The sequence below is a fragment of the Pelodiscus sinensis genome, unplaced genomic scaffold (genome assembly GCF_049634645.1).
Source record: "Pelodiscus sinensis isolate JC-2024 unplaced genomic scaffold, ASM4963464v1 ctg120, whole genome shotgun sequence".
Classification (NCBI taxonomy): Eukaryota; Metazoa; Chordata; order Testudines; family Trionychidae; genus Pelodiscus; species Pelodiscus sinensis.
Window position 1 is genome coordinate 37,644 of NW_027466031.1, and position 15,709 is coordinate 53,352.

The window sequence follows — 15,709 nt, forward strand, 5'->3', positions numbered from 1 at the left end:
CGCCCACTGCGCCCCGCTGCCCTCTCAGACACCCCGGGCACCCCGCCCCCCGCTGCGCCCACTGCGCCCCGCTGCCCTCTCAGACACCCCGGGCACCCCGCCCCCGCTGCGCCCACTGCGCCCCGCTGCCCTCTCCGAGACCCCGGGCACCCCGCCCCCCCCGCGCCCACTGCGCCCCGCTGCCCTCTCAGAGACCCCGGGCACCCCGCCCCCCCTGCGCCCACTGCGCCCCGCTGCCCTCTCAGAGACCCCGGGCACCCCGCCCCCGCTGCGCCCACTGCGCCCCGCTGCCCTCTCCGAGACCCCGGGCACCCCGCCCCCTGCTGCACCCACTGCGCCCCGCTGCCCTCTCAGACACCCCGGGCACCCCGCCCCCGCTGCGCCCACTGCGCCCCGCTGCCCTCTCAGACACCCCGGGCACCCCGCCCCCGCTGCGCCCACTGCGCCCCGCTGCCCTCTCAGACACCCCGGGCACCCCGCCCCCGCTGCGCCCACTGCGCCCCGCTGCCCTCTCAGACACCCCGGGCACCCCGCCCCCGCTGCGCCCACTGCGCCCCGCTGCCCTCTCAGACACCCCGGGCACCCCGCCCCCGCTGCGCCCACTGCGCCCCGCTGCCCTCTCAGACACCCCGGGCACCCCGCCCCCGCTGCGCCCACTGCGCCCCGCTGCCCTCTCAGACACCCCGGGCACCCCGCCCCCGCTGCGCCCACTGCGCCCCGCTGCCCTCTCAGACACCCCGGGCACCCCGCCCCCGCTGCGCCCACTGCGCCCCGCTGCCCTCTCAGACACCCCGGGCACCCCGCCCCCGCTGCGCCCACTGCGCCCCGCTGCCCTCTCCGAGACCCCGGGCACCCCGCCCCCCCCGCGCCCACTGCGCCCCGCTGCCCTCTCCGAGACCCCGGGCACCCCGCCCCCCCTGCGCCCACTGCGCCCCGCTGCCCTCTCAGAGACCCCGGGCACCCCGCCCCCGCTGCGCCCCACTGCGCCCCGCTGCCCTCTCAGAGACCCCGGGCACCCTGCCCCCGCTGCGCCCACTGCACCCCGCTGCCCTCTCAGAGACCCCGGGCACCCTGCCCCCCCTGCGCCCACTGCGCCCCGCTGCCCTCTCAGAGACCCCGGGCACCCTGCCCCTGCTGCGCCCCGCTGCCCCTCTCAGAGACCCCGGGCACCCTGCCCCCCCTGCGCCCACTGCGCCCCCCGCTCCTCTCAGAGACCCCGGGCACCCCCGCCCCCGCTGCGCCCACTGCACCCCGCTGCCCTCTCAGAGACCCGGGCACCCCGCCCCCGCTGCGCCCACTGCGCCCCGCTGCCCTCTCAGACACCCCGGGCACCCCGCCCCCGCTGCGCCCACTGCGCCCCGCTGCCCTCTCAGAGACCCCGGGCACCCTGCCCTGCTGCGCGCCCGCTGCGCCCCGCTGCCTCTCAGAGACCCCGGGCACCCCGCCCCCGCTGCGCCCACTGCGCCCCGCTGCCCTCTCAGAGACCCCGGGCACCCCGCCCCCAGCTGCGCCCCGCTGCCCTCTCAGAGACCCCGGGCGCCCCGCCCCCCGCTGGCGGCCTGGCCCCTCCCCCCGAGCCCCCAGTGCCCTGGCAGGGCTGGGGTGGTGCCCCTACCTTGCGTGGGGATGCGGCGGCGCACGGCGAGGCGCTCGGCCCGGCGCTGGCTCTCGGCCACGCCGAAGAGGAGCCCGTAGACGTGCTGGCGGGCGGCGCGGAAACAGGACGGCGGCGGGCGGCAGCTCGGGGCTGCACTCGTCCTCGATGCACACGGGCAGCTTGATCTCGCCCCTGCCGGCACAGGGGTGAGAGCCGGCCCCGCCCCCCGGCCAGGCCCCCGCCCCCGCCCCCCCCCGGCCAGGCCCCGCCCCACCCCGCCCAGGCCCCGCCCCGCCCCCAGGCCTCTATGGCTGGGCCCCGCCCCCACAGCCAGGCCCCGCCCCGCCCCACAGCCAGGCCCCCGCCCCGCCCCCCAGGCCTCTATGGCTGGGCCCCGCCCCACGGCCAGGCCCCACCCCGCCCCCTAAGGCCTCTATGGCTGGGCCCCGCCCCACGGCCAGGCCCCGCCCCGCCCCCCAGGCCTCTATGGCTGGGCCCCGCTCCCCACGGCCAGGCCCCCGCCCCCCAGGCCTCTATGGCTGGGCCCCGCCCCACGGCCAGGCCCCGTCCCGCCCCCCAGGCCTCTATGGCTGGGCCCCACTCCCCACGGCCAGGCCCCGTCCCGCCCCCCAGGCCTCTATGGCTGGGCCCCACTCCCCACGGCCAGGCCCCGTCCCGCCCCCCAGGCCTCTATGGCTGGGCCCCACTCCCCACGGCCAGGCCCCGTCCCGCCCCCCAGGCCTCTATGGCTGGGCCCCACTCCCCACGGCCAGGCCCCACCCCGCCCCCCCAAGGCCTCTATGGCTGGGCCCCACTCCCCACGGCCAGGCCCCGCCCCGCCCCCCCAGGCCTCTATGGCTGGGCCCCACTCCCCACGGCCAGGCCCCGTCCCGCCCCCCAGGCCTCTATGGCTGGGCCCCACTCCCCACGGCCAGGCCCCGTCCCGCCCCCCAGGCCTCTATGGCTGGGCCCCGCCCCACGGCCAGGCCCCGTCCCGCCCCCCAGGCCTCTATGGCTGGGCCCCACTCCCCACGGCCAGGCCCCGTCCCGCCCCCCAGGCCTCTATGGCTGGGCCCCACTCCCCACGGCCAGGCCCCGCCCCGCCCCCCAGGCCTCTATGGCTGGGCCCCGCCCCACGGCCAGGCCCCGTCCCGCCCCCCAGGCCTCTATGGCTGGGCCCCGCCCCCCACGGCCAGGGGAGAGCCCCCCCGCCCTGCTACTGTCCCCCACAGCTGGGGGAGAACCCAGGGCCCGCCCCCACCCCCTAGGCCGGGCTACCTTGGTCAGCACGTGGTAGATGGAGGGGTGCATGAGGCCACGGCGGTGCCGGTGCTCCGCCACCCGCAGCACCTCGGGGGCGACGGGCGGCAGCGGGGGGGTGGTGATGTCCATGTGGCTGCGGGTGGCCATGGAGAGCAGCGAGGGAATGGGGGTCTCAGGCCCGTCCGAGCCCCCCGCCTGCTCCCAGCCCCGGCTCAGCTTCTCGGCGCCGGGTCCCTCCCAGCCGCTCCCGGGCCGCAGCGCCTCCGACACGTGGCTGGGGGACAGGCCAAGGGGGGGCCAGTCAGCCCTCACTGAGCTGGGCAGAGACCCCCGGCCTCCGGCCCCTGCTCCCACCACTGCGCCGCGCTGCCCTCCCAGAGCCACAGAGACCCCCGGGCCCCGCTCCCACCACTGCGCCGCGCTGCCCTCCCAGAGCCACAGAGACCCCCGGGCCCCGCTCCCACCACTGCGCGGCGCTGCCCTCCCAGAGCCACAGAGACCCCCAGCTCCGCTCCCACCACTGCGCCGCGCTGCCCTCCCCGAGCCACAGAGACCCCCGGCCCCCGCTCCCACCACTGCGCCGCGCTGCCCTCCCAGAGCCACAGAGACCCCCGGCCCCGCTCCCACCACTGCGCCGCGCTGCCCTCCCAGAGCCACAGAGACCCCCGGGCCCCGCTCCCACCACTGCGCCGCGCTGCCCTCCCAGAGCCACAGAGACGCCCGGGCCCCGCTCCCACCACTGCGCGGCGCTGCCCTCCCCGAGCCACAGACACCCCCGGCCCCGCTCCCACCACTGCGCCGCGCTGCCCTCCCAGAGCCACAGAGACCCCCAGCTCCGCTCCCACCACTGCGCCGCGCTGCCCTCCCAGAGCCACAGAGACCCCCGGCCCCCGCTCCGACCACTGCGCCGCGCTGCCCTCCTAGAGCCACAGAGACCCCCGGCCCCGCTCCCACCACTGCGCCGCGCTGCCCTCCTAGAGCCACAGAGACCCCCGGCTCCCGCTCCCACCACTGCGCCGCGCTGCCCTCCCAGAGCCACAGAGACCCCCGGGCCCCGCTCCCACCACTGCGCCGCGCTGCCCTCCCAGACCCGCAGAGACCCCGGGCCCCGCTCCCACCACTGCGCCGCGCTGCCCTCCCCGAGCCACAGAGACCCCCGGGCCCCGCTCCCACCACTGCGCCGCGCTGCCCTCCCAGAGCCACAGAGACCCCCGGGCCCCGCTCCCACCACTGCGCCGCGCTGCCCTCCCCGAGCCACAGAGACCCCCAGGCCCCGTTCCCACCACTGCGCCGCGCTGCCCTCCCAGAGCCACAGAGACCCCCGGCTCCGCTCCCACCACTGCGCCGCGCTGCCCTCCCAGAGCCACAGAGACCCCCGGCTCCGCTCCCACCACTGCGCCGCGCTGCCCTCCCAGAGCCACAGAGACCCCCGGCTCCGCTCCCACCACTGCGCCGCGCTGCCCTCCCCGAGCCACAGAGACCCCCGGACCCCGCTCCCACCACTGCGCCGCGCTGCCCTCCCCGAGCCACAGAGACCCCCGGCCCCCGCTCCCACCACTGCGCCGCGCTGCCCTCCCAGAGCCACAGAGACCCCCGGCTCCCGCTCCCACCACTGCGCCGCGCTGCCCTCCCAGAGCCACAGAGACCCCCGGCCCCCGCTCCCACCACTGTGCCGCGCTGCCCTCCCCGAGCCACAGAGACCCCCGGCCCCCGCTCCCACCACTGCGCCGCGCTGCCCTCCCCGAGCCACAGAGACCCCCGGCCCCCCCTCCCACCACTGCGCCGCGCTGCCCTCCCCGAGCCACAGAGACCCCCGGCTCCCGCTCCCACCACTGCGCGGCGCTGCCCTCCTAGAGCCACAGAGACCCCCGGCCCCCGCTCCGACCACTGCGCCGCGCTGCCCTCCCAGAGCCACAGAGACCCCCGGCCCCCGCTCCCCACCACTGCGCCGCGCTGCCCTCCCCGAGCCACAGAGACCCCCGGCCCCCGCTCCGACCACTGCGCCGCGCTGCCCTCCTAGAGCCACAGAGACCCCGGACCCCGCTCCCACCACTGCGCCGCGCTGCCCTCCCCGAGCCACAGAGACCCCCGGCCCCCGCTCCCACCACTGCGCCGCGCTGCCCTCCCCGAGCCACAGAGGACCCCCCGGGCTCCGCTCCCACCACTGCGCCGCGCTGCCCTCCTAGACCCACAGAGACCCCCGGCCCCGCTCCCACCACTGCGCCGCGCTGCCCTCCCAGAGCCACAGAGATCCCGGGCCCCGCTCCCACCACTGCGCCGCGCTGCCCTCCCCGAGCCACAGAGACCCCCGGCCCCCGCTCCCACCACTGCGCCGCGCTGCCCTCCCAGAGCCACAGAGACCCCCGGCCCCCGCTCCGACCACTGCGCCGCGCTGCCCTCCCAGAGCCACAGAGACCCCCGGGCCCCGCTCCCACCACTGCGCCGCGCTGCCCTCCCCGAGCCACAGAGACCCCCGGCCCCCGCTCCCACCACTGCGCCGCGCTGCCCTCCTAGAGCCACAGAGACCCCCGGCCCCCGCTCCCACCACTGCGCCGCGCTGCCTCCCGAGCCACAGAGACCCCCGGCCCCCGCTCCCACCACTGCGCCGCGCTGCCCTCCTAGAGCCACAGAGACCCCCGGCCCCCGCTCCCACCACTGCGCCGCGCTGCCCTCCCGAGCCACAGAGACCCCGGCCCCCACTCCGACCACTGCGCCGCGCTGCCCTCCCAGAGCCACAGAGACCCCCGGCTCCGCTCCCACCACTGCGCCGCGCTGCCCTCCCAGAGCCACAGAGACCCCCGGCTCCGCTCCCACCACTGCGCCGCGCTGCCCTCCCCGAGCCACAGAGACCCCCGGACCCCGCTCCCACCACTGCGCCGCGCTGCCCTCCCCGAGCCACAGAGACCCCCGGCCCCCGCTCCCACCACTGCGCCGCGCTGCCCTCCCAGAGCCGCAGAGGACCCCGGGCCCCGCTCCCACCACTGCGCCGCGCTGCCCTCCCCCGAGCCGGCAGAGACCCCCGGCCCCCGCTCCCACCACTGCGCCGCGCTGCCCTCCCCGAGCCGCAGAGACCCCCGGCCCCCGCTCCGACCACTGCGCCGCGCTGCCCTCCCCGAGCCACAGAGACCCCCGGGCCCCGCTCCCACCACTGCGCCGCGCTGCCCTCCCCGAGCCGCAGAGACCCCCGGCCCCCGCTCCGACCACTGCGCCGCGCTGCCCTCCTAGAGCCACAGAGACCCCCGGCCCCCGCTCCCACCACTGCGCCGCGCTGCCCTCCCCGAGCCGCAGAGACCCCCGGGCCCCGCTCCCACCACTGCGCCGCGCTGCCCTCCCCGAGCCGCAGAGACCCCCGGGCCCCGCTCCGACCACTGCGCCACGCTGCCCTCCCAGAGCCACAGAGACCCCCGGGCCCCGCTCCCACCACTGCGCCGCGCTGCCCTCCCCGAGCCACAGAGACCCCCGGCCCCCGCTCCGACCACTGCGCCGCGCTGCCCTCCCAGAGCCACAGAGACCCCCGGGCCCCGCTCCCACCACTGCGCCGCGCTGCCCTCCCCGAGCCGCAGAGACCCCCGGCCCCCGCTCCCACCACTGCGCCGCGCTGCCCTCCCAGAGCCACAGAGACCCCCGGCTCCGCTCCACCACTGCGCCGCGCTGCCCTCCCAGAGCCACAGAGACCCCCGGGCCCCCGCTCCCACCACTGCGCCGCGCTGCCCTCCCCGAGCCACAGAGACCCCCGGCCCCCGCTCCGACCACTGCGCCGCGCTGCCCTCCCAGAGCCACAGAGACCCCCGGGCCCCCGCTCCCACCACTGCGCCGCGCTGCCCTCCCCGAGCCGCAGAGATCCCCGGGCCACACTCACTTGGCGCTGTCCCCATTGTGCTCTTCGCTGGAGGAGGAGGAGGGCGAGGAGGCCGGGCCAGAGGAAGGGGGGGGCTTGGGGCCCCGGGGCGGGGGGGCCTTGCTGGTGTAGGTGCCGGGCCAGCTGTTGAAGTCACCGCCCTTGAGGATGGGGTCCTCGCCGAAGGGGGGCCCGTCTGTGAGCGGGTGGGGGGTGAAGAGCAGGCTGGCGCTGGGCCCCGGGGGGAAGGAGGCGGTGGAGGAGGGCGAAGGCCGGGAGCTGGCTCTGAGCCTTGGGCCCCAGTGGGCCTGGGAACTGGAGGGGCAGAGAGAAATTGGGAAGAGCAGCAGCCCCCCCCCGCTCTAACCACTAGACCCCGCTCCCTTGCCAGAGCCAAGAGCCCCCGCCCAGCCCTCCCCCTGCTCTAACCACTAGACCCCGCTCCCCTGCCAGAGCCAAGAGAGCCCCTGCCCAGCCCTCCCCCTGCTCTAACCACTAGACCCCGCTCCCCTGCCAGAGCCAAGAGAGCCCCTGCCCAGCCCTCCCCCTGCTCTAACCACTAGACCCCGCTCCCCTGCCAGAGCCAAGAGAGCCCCTGCCCAGCCCTCCCCCTGCTCTAACCACTAGACCCCGCTCCCCTGCCAGAGCCAAGAGAGCCCCGCCCAGCCCTGCCCCCGGCTCTAACCACTAGACCCCGCTCCCCTGCCAGGGCTGGGGGAGAGCCCCGCCCACCCCTGCCCCCGGCTCTAACCAGTAGACCCCGCTCCCCTGCCAGGGCTGGGGGAGAGCCCCGCCCAGCCCTGCCCCCGGCTCTAACCAGTAGACCCCGCTCCCCTGCCACGGCTGGGGGAGAGCCCAGACTTCCAGGGCCTCCCAGCTGCGCGAGGCGGGGCAGGGGGGCGCAGAGAACTGGGGGGCGACTTGTGGGGCTCCGTGCTGGCCAGCGGGCTGGGGGGGCCCGAGAGCCCAGGGTCCCAGGCCGGGGTTGGCGCGACGCAGCTCGCCCCACGGCCCCCCTTTTACACTGCCCCCCCCCCCCGGGAGTCCTGGCTGTTAGCCACTGACTGCAGAGCCCCCCCCCCCCCCCAGGACTGGAACGTACCATCGGCTTCCCCGTGGGGAGGGATCCCACCGGGCTGCGCTGTGCAGGAACTGGCCCTCCGAAGTGGTTGGCTCCGTAGCCTGGCACTGAGACACAGAGCGGGGCTGGCACCGGCTCTCCCAGCACCAGCCTGCAGCACGGCGAGGGCAGCTAGAGCGGTGCAGGGCGGGGAGCCAGGCTCCTGGCGAGGGGAGGGCAGCGGGGGCTAGTGGTGGGAGCAGGGAGCCAGGGCTCCTGGCGAGGGGAGGGCAGCGGGGGCTAGTGGTGGGAGCAGGGAGCCAGGGCTCCTGGCGAGGGGAGGGCAGCGGGGGCTAGTGGTGGGAGCTGGGAGCCAGGGCTCCTGGCGAGGGGAGGGCAGTGGGGGCTAGTGGTGGGAGCTGGGAGCCAGGGCTCCTGGCGAGGGGAGGGCAGCGGGGGCTAGTGGTGGGAGCAGGGAGCCAGGGCTCCTGGCGAGGGGAGGGCAGCGGGGGCTAGTGGTGGGAGCTGGGAGCCAGGGCTCCTGGTGAGGGGAGGGCAGTGGGGGCTAGTGGTGGGAGCAGGGAGCCAGGGCTCCTGGCGAGGGGAGGGCAGCGGGGGCTAGTGGTGGGAGCTGGGAGCCAGGGCTCCTGGCGAGGGGAGGGCAGCGGGGGCTAGTGGTGGGAGCGGGGAGCCAGGGCTCCTGGCGAGGGGAGGGCAGTGGGGGCTAGTGGTGGGAGCTGGGAGCCAGGGCTTCTGGGGTCTCTCCTGGCGAGGGAAGGGCAGCAGGTGCTAGTGGTGGGAGCTGGGAGCCAGGGCTCCCGGTGAGAGGAGGGCAGTGGGGGCTAGTGGTGGGAGCTGGGAGCCAGGCTCCTGGCGAGGGGAGGGCAGTGGGGGCTAGTGGTGGGAGCAGGGAGCCAGGGCTCCTGGCGAGGGGAGGGCAGCGGGGGCTAGTGGTGGGAGCAGGGAGCCAGGGCTCCTGGCGAGGGGAGGGCAGCGGGGGCTAGTGGTGGGAGCAGGGAGCCAGGGCTCCTGGCGAGGGGAGGGCAGTGGGGGCTAGTGGTGGGAGCGGGGAGCCAGGGCTCCTGGCGAGGGGAGGGCAGTGGGGGCTAGTGGTGGGAGCTGGGAGCCAGGGCTTCTGGGGTCTCTCCTGGCGAGGGGAGGGCAGCAGGGGCTAGTGGTGGGAGCTGGGAGCCAGGGCTCCCGGTGAGGGGAGGGCAGTGGGGGCTAGTGGTGGGAGCTGGGAGCCAGGCTCCTGGCGAGGGGAGGGCAGCGGGGGCTAGTGGTGGGAGCGGGGAGCCAGGGCTCCTGGCGAGGGGAGGGCAGTGGGGGCTAGTGGTGGGAGCAGGGAGCCACGGTTCCTGGGGTCTCTCCTGGCGAGGGGAGGGCAGCGGGGGCTAGTGGTGGGAACAGGGAGCCAGGGCTCCTGGCGAGGGGAGGGCAGTGGGGGCTAGTGGTGGGAGCAGGGAGCCAAGGTTCCTGGGGTCTCTCCTGGCGAGGGGAGGGCAGTGGGGGCTAGTGGTGGGAGCAGGGAGCCAGGGCTCCTGGCGAGGGGAGGGCAGCGGGGGCTAGTGGTGGGAGCAGGGAGCCAGGGCTCCTGGCGAGGGGAGGGCAGTGGGGGCTAGTGGTGGGAGCAGGGAGCCAGGGCTCCTGGCGAGGGGAGGGCAGCGGGGGCTAGTGGTGGGAGCAGGGAGCCAGGGCTCCTGGCGAGGGGAGGGCAGTGGGGGCTAGTGGTGGGAGCAGGGAGCCAGGGCTCCTGGCGAGGGGAGGGCAGTGGGGGCTAGTGGTGGGAGCAGGGAGCCACGATTCCTGGGGTCTCTCCTGGCGAGGGGAGGGCAGCGGGGGCTAGTGGTGGGAGCAGGGAGCCAGGGCTCTTGGCGAGGGGAGGGCAGTGGGGGCTAGTGGTGGGAGCAGGGAGCCACGATTCCTGGGGTCTCTCCTGGCGAGGGGAGGGCAGTGGGGGCTAGTGGTGGGAGCAGGGAGCCAGGGCTCCTGGCGAGGGGAGGGCAGCGGGGGCTAGTGGTGGGAGCAGGGAGCCAGGGCTCCTGGCGAGGGGAGGGCAGTGGGGGCTAGTGGTGGGAGCAGGGAGCCAGGGCTCCTGGCGAGGGGAGGGCAGTGGGGGCTAGTGGTGGGAGCTGGGAGCCACGGTTCCTGGGGTCTCTCCTGGCGAGGGGAGGGCAGTGGGGGCTAGTGGTGGGAGCAGGGAGCCACGGTTCCTGGGGTCTCTCCTGGCCAGGGGAGGGCAGTGGGGGCTAGTGGTGGGAGCTGGGAGCCACGGTTCCTGGGGTCTCTCCTGGCGAGGGGAGGGCAGTGGGGGCTAGTGGTGGGAGCAGGGAGCCACGGTTCCTGGGGTCTCTCCTGGCGAGGGGAGGGCAGTGGGGGCTAGTGGTGGGAGCAGGGAGCCACGGTTCCTGGGGTCTCTCCTGGCGAGGGGAGGGCAGCGGGGGCTAGTGGTGGGAGCGGGGAGCCAAGGTTCCGGGGCTCTCCTGGCGAGGGGAGGGCAGTGGGGGCTAGTGGTGGGAGCAGGGAGCCAGGGCTCCTGGTGAGGGGAGGGCAGTGGGGGCTAGTGGTGGGAGCAGGGAGCCAGGGTTCCTGGGGTCTCTCCTGGCGAGGGGAGGGCAGTGGGGGCTAGTGGTGGGAGCAGGGAGCCACGGTTCCTGGGCTCTCCTGGCGAGGGGAGGGCAGCGGGGGCTAGTGGTGGGAGCAGGGAGCCACGGTTCCTGGGGTCTCTCCTGGCGAGGGGAGGGCAGTGGGGGCTAGTGGTGGGAGCAGGGAGCCACGGTTCCTGGGGTCTCTCCTGGCCAGGGGAGGGCAGTGGGGGCTAGTGGTGGGAGCAGGGAGCCACGGTTCCTGGGGTCTCTCCTGGCGAGGGGAGGGCAGTGGGGGCTAGTGGTGGGAGCAGGGAGCCACGGTTCCTGGGGTCTCTCCTGGCCAGGGGAGGGCAGTGGGGGCTAGTGGTGGGAGCTGGGAGCCACGGTTCCTGGGGTCTCTCCTGGCGAGGGGAGGGCAGTGGGGGCTAGTGGTGGGAGCAGGGAGCCACGGTTCCTGGGCTCTCCTGGCCAGGGGAGGGCAGTGGGGGCTAGTGGTGGGAGCTGGGAGCCACGGTTCCTGGGCTCTCCTGGCAAGGGGAGGGCAGTGGGGGCTAGTGGTGGGAGCTGGGAGCCACGGTTCCTGGGGTCTCTCCTGGCCAGGGGAGGGCAGTGGGGGCTAGTGGTGGGAGCAGGGAGCCACGGTTCCTGGGGTCTCTCCTGGCCAGGGGAGGGCAGTGGGGGCTAGTGGTGGGAGCAGGGAGCCACGGTTCCTGGGGTCTCTCCTGGCGAGGGGAGGGCAGTGGGGGCTAGTGGTGGGAGCTGGGAGCCACGGTTCCTGGGCTCTCCTGGCGAGGGGAGGGCAGTGGGGGCTAGTGGTGGGAGCTGGGAGCCACGGTTCCTGGGCTCTCCTGGCCAGGGGAGGGCAGTGGGGGCTAGTGGTGGGAGCTGGGAGCCACGGTTCCTGGGCTCTCCTGGCAAGGGGAGGGCAGTGGGGGCTAGTGGTGGGAGCTGGGAGCCACGGTTCCTGGGGTCTCTCCTGGCCAGGGGAGGGCAGTGGGGGCTAGTGGTGGGAGCAGGGAGCCACGGTTCCTGGGGTCTCTCCTGGCCAGGGGAGGGCAGTGGGGGCTAGTGGTGGGAGCTGGGAGCCACGGTTCCTGGGCTCTCCTGGCAAGGGGAGGGCAGTGGGGGCTAGTGGTGGGAGCTGGGAGCCACGGTTCCTGGGGTCTCTCCTGGCCAGGGGAGGGCAGTGGGGGCTAGTGGTGGGAGCAGGGAGCCACGGTTCCTGGGGTCTCTCCTGGCCAGGGGAGGGCAGTGGGGGCTAGTGGTGGGAGCTGGGAGCCACGGTTCCTGGGCTCTCCTGGCAAGGGGAGGGCAGTGGGGGCTAGTGGTGGGAGCAGGGAGCCACGGTTCCTGGGCTCTCCTGGTGAGGGGAGGGCAGTGGGGGCTAGTGGTGGGAGCAGGGAGCCACGGTTCCTGGGGTCTCTCCTGGCCAGGGGAGGGCAGTGGGGGCTAGTGGTCAGAGCGGGGAGCTGGAGGGCAGGACTGCTGGGCCTCTCCTGGCCCGAGGAGGGAAGTGGGGTCTGCTGGGAAGCGCAGGGATGCTGCGGAAAGCCGGCAAGGGCCCCACCCTTGCAGCCTGGCCTGTCGCAGCAGGGGGCCGATACTCACGTCCGAAGGAGGCCGGGTCCACGGGCGCCGGGGGCACCTTGGCAGCCACTGAGTAATACTCCACGGCTTTCCTGAAGCGCTGGATCTTATCCTCCGTCCTGGACTGAGGAGCAAAGCCCGGCCGGGAACTGAGAGGGGCCCAGGGCGGGGCTGCCAAACCCACCCGCTCGCACCGGAGCTGGAGAGGGAGCCACAGGGGCCTGCGGGGGCGGGGGTGTGACTGAGCGGGGGGGCCCTACGCTTGCTGTCCGCTGTGCACCCTGGGCCGCGAGGGGGAGGCGGGCGCCGGCGGGCAGGGGGGCGAGGGGGAGGCGGGCGCCGGCGGGCAGGGGGGGAGGGGGAGGCGGGCGCCGGCGGGCAGGGGGGCGAGGGGGAGGCGGGCGCCGGCGGGCAGGGCGGGGAGGGGGAGGCGGGCACCGGCGGGCAGGGGGGCGAGGGGGAGGCGGGCGCCGGCGGGCAGGGCGGGGAGGGGGAGGCGGGCGCCGGCGGGCAGGGCGGGGAGGGGGAGGCGGGCACCGGCGGGCAGGGGGGCGAGGGGGAGGCGGGCGCCGGCGGGCAGGGCGGGGAGGGGGAGGCGGGTGCCAGCGGGCAGGGGGGCGAGGGGGAGGCGGGCGCCGGCGGGCAGGGTGGGGAGGAGGGCGCCGGCGGGCAGGGCGGGGAGGGGGAGGCGGGCGCCGGCGGGCAGGGGGGCGAGGGGGAGGCGGGCGCCGGCGGGCAGGGGGGCGAGGGGGAGGCGGGCGCCGGCGGGCAGGGGGACGAGGGGGAGGCGGGCGCCGGCGGGCAGGGCGGGGAGGGGGGGCGCCGGCGGGCAGGGCGGGGAGGGGGAGGCGGGCGCCAGCGGGCAGGGGGGCGAGGGGGAGGCGGGCGCCGGCGGGCAGGGGGGCGAGGGGGAGGCGGGCGCCGGCGGGCAGGGCGGCGAGGGGGAGGCGGGGCGCCGGCAGGCAGGGGGGTGAGGGGGAGGCGGGCGCCGGCGGGCAGGGTGGGGAGGAGGGCGCCGGCGGGCAGGGCGGGGAGGGGGAGGCGGGCGCCAGCGGGCAGGGGGGCGAGGGGGAGGCGGGCGCCGGCGGGCAGGGCGGGGAGGGGGGCGCCGGCGGGCAGGGCGGGGAGGGGGAGGCGGGCGCCGGCAGGCAGGGGGGTGAGGGGGAGGCGGGCGCCGGCGGGCAGGGGGGCGAGGGGGAGGCGGGCGCCGGCGGGCAGGGCGGGGAGGGGGGCGCCGGCGGGCAGGGCGGCGAGGGGGAGGCGGGCGCCGGCGGGCAGGGGGGCGAGGGGGCGGCGGGGCGCCGGCGGGCAGGGGGGCGAGGGGGCGGCGGTCTGCTCTAGGCTGGGGTGAGAGATGCGGCTGAGGGCAGGAAAGGGGCTGAGGGACCCGGGAGCACTAAGGCTCTGCCCCGGCCTCTGCGCTGCGCCGGAACCAATAAACCTTCTACTCGACCGGCCGCCGGAGAGTCGCGTCTGGCTGCCGAGAGGGGGAAGGGGGTGCAGGGTCGGGGCCCCCCGACACATCGTCACAGATGCCAGCAGGCCACAGCCCCGGCCTCGGCCCCAGGGGTCTCTCCGCACCCAGAGGGGCCCCGGCCTCGGCCCCAGGGGTCTCTCCGCACCCAGAGGGGCCTTGGCCTCGGCCCCAGGGGTCTCTCCGCACCCAGAGGGGCCCCGGCCTCGGCCCCAGGGGTCTCTCCGCACCCAGAGGGGCCCCGGCCTCGGCCCCAGGGGTCTCTCCGCACCCAGAGGGGCCCCGGCCTCGGCCCCAGGGGTCTCTCCGCACCCAGAGGGGCCCCGGCCTCGGCCCCAGGGGTCTCTCCGCACCCAGAGGGGCCCCAGCCTCGGCCCCAGGGGTCTCTCCGCACCCAGAGGGGCCCCCGGCCTCGGCCCCAGGGGTCTCTCCGCACCCAGAGGGGCCCCGGCCTCGGCCCCAGGGGTCTCTCCGCACCCAGAGGGGCCCCGGCCTCGGCCCCAGGGGTCTCTCCGCACCCAGAGGGGCCCCGGCCTCGGCCCCAGGGGTCTCTCCGCACCCAGAGGGGCCCCGGCCTCGGGGTCTGGCAGCAGCTGGCTGCCAGGGGACCAGCTCGGGGCAGCAAGCCAGGCCTGCCCAACTCACCTGCGAGTGTTTGAAGACGTCTCTGCCCACGGCGTCCAGGTCGCAGGGCTCCGCGATGGCGCCCACGTACTCCGAGACGGCCTTGATCACCACGTCGCAGGGCGGCAGCACCAGCTGGTGGGCGCGGACCTGGCACAGGGGAGACACGCGCTGCTCAGCATCTCACACCCGCAGGCCCCTGGGCTGGGAGCGCCCCCCACCCGCCCACAGGCCTGCCCAGAGTCCCAGCCCCCCACGACTCCCCACGGGCCCGCCCCCCCACCCGCCCACAGGCCTGCCCAGAGTCCCAGCCCCCCACGACTCCCCACGGGCCCGCCCCCCCACCCGCCCACAGGCCTGCCGAGTCCCAGCCCCCCACGACTCCCCACGGGCCCGCCCCCCCCACCCGCCCACAGGCCTGCCCAGAGTCCCAGCCCCCCACGACTCCCCACGGGCCCGCCCCCCCCCACCCGCCCACAGGCCTGCCGAGTCCCAGCCCCCCACGACTCCCCACGGGCCCGCCCCCCCACCCTCCCACAGGCCTGCCCAGAGTCCCAGCCCCCCACGACTCCCCACGGGCCCGCCCACCCACAGGCCTGCCGAGTCCCAGCCCCCCACGACTCCCCACGGGCCCGCCCCCCCACCCGCCCACAGGCCTGCCCAGAGTCCCAGCCCCCCACGACTCCCCACGGGCCCGCCCCCCCACCCGCCCACAGGCCTGCCGAGTCCCAGCCCCCCACGACTCCCCACGGGCCCGCCCCCCCACCCGCCCACAGGCCTGCCCAGAGTCCCAGCCCCCCACGACTCCCCACGGGCCCGCCCCCCCACCCGCCCACAGGCCTGCCGAGTCCCAGCCCCCCACGTGTCCCGACCAGTCTGCACTGGCGTGACTGTGAACCCCGTTTGCTTCTCTCCCAGGACCGTGCCTGCAATTCCCCTCGTGCCCCGCCCTTCCCTGTGCTCAGGGCCCCCGTTTGGGACAGTCCCAGCCCCCCACCCTGCAGAGGGGCAAGGGAGGCCAGGCCCCAGGGTGCTACCTTCAGCGATGCCAGCGGGTGGTCCGGCCCCAGCAAGCTCCAGTGGAAAGCAGCCAGGTCCTCGTCCGGGAGGATGTGGTTCCCTGGGGGCGGGATCACACCGGCCCTCGTGAGCAGAGCCCCTCCCCCGGAGGAAAGGGGGGTCACGGAGCCTGCCCATGGGGGACTCGGGGTACAGGCCCAGGACTCCGGCGCGTGTATGCAAATGAGGCACGTCCTGATTGGAATAGCTGCTTCCTAGGAATTCTCTCATTTGCATACGCGCGCAGGGGCGGCGCCCTTCGTTCACGCAATCCCAGCCCCCCCCTGCCAGAGACACCCCCCCACCCCCGTAGAGCCCCCCCTCCAGCCCTCCTGCCTGGAGAGCAGCCTTAGCCCAAAGGGGTCCTACCCGATCCCCTCCAGAGAGCCCAGGCCGAGAGAGTCCAGCCCCCCAGGTGTGCCCCCGACCAGAGACCTTAGAGACCCCCACCCCTCCCATGTGCCCCCAACCACAGAGACCTTAGAGACCCCCCACCCCTCCCATGTGCCCCCAACCAGAGACCTTAGAGACCCCCACCCCTCCCATGTGCCCCCGACCAGAGACCTTAGAGACCCCCCACCCCTCCCATGTGCCCCCAACCAGAGACCTTAGAGACCCC

The 15,709-nt window shown here is 76.5% G+C and overlaps 1 protein-coding gene across 1 annotated transcript in view; it reads right to left on the reverse strand.

Moving 5' to 3' along the window:
• Positions 1–15,709, reverse strand: part of FAM120C (family with sequence similarity 120 member C) — a 34,619-nt gene that overhangs the window by 12,880 nt on the left and 6,030 nt on the right. The window contains 9 exon segments of the mRNA XM_075918492.1: positions 1,616–1,718; positions 1,720–1,789; positions 2,859–3,134; positions 6,720–6,971; positions 6,973–7,013; positions 7,801–7,886; positions 11,955–12,057; positions 14,053–14,181; positions 15,069–15,151. Of these exon segments, the coding sequence (XP_075774607.1) occupies positions 1,616–1,718; positions 1,720–1,789; positions 2,859–3,134; positions 6,720–6,971; positions 6,973–7,013; positions 7,801–7,886; positions 11,955–12,057; positions 14,053–14,181; positions 15,069–15,151 (1,143 nt within the window).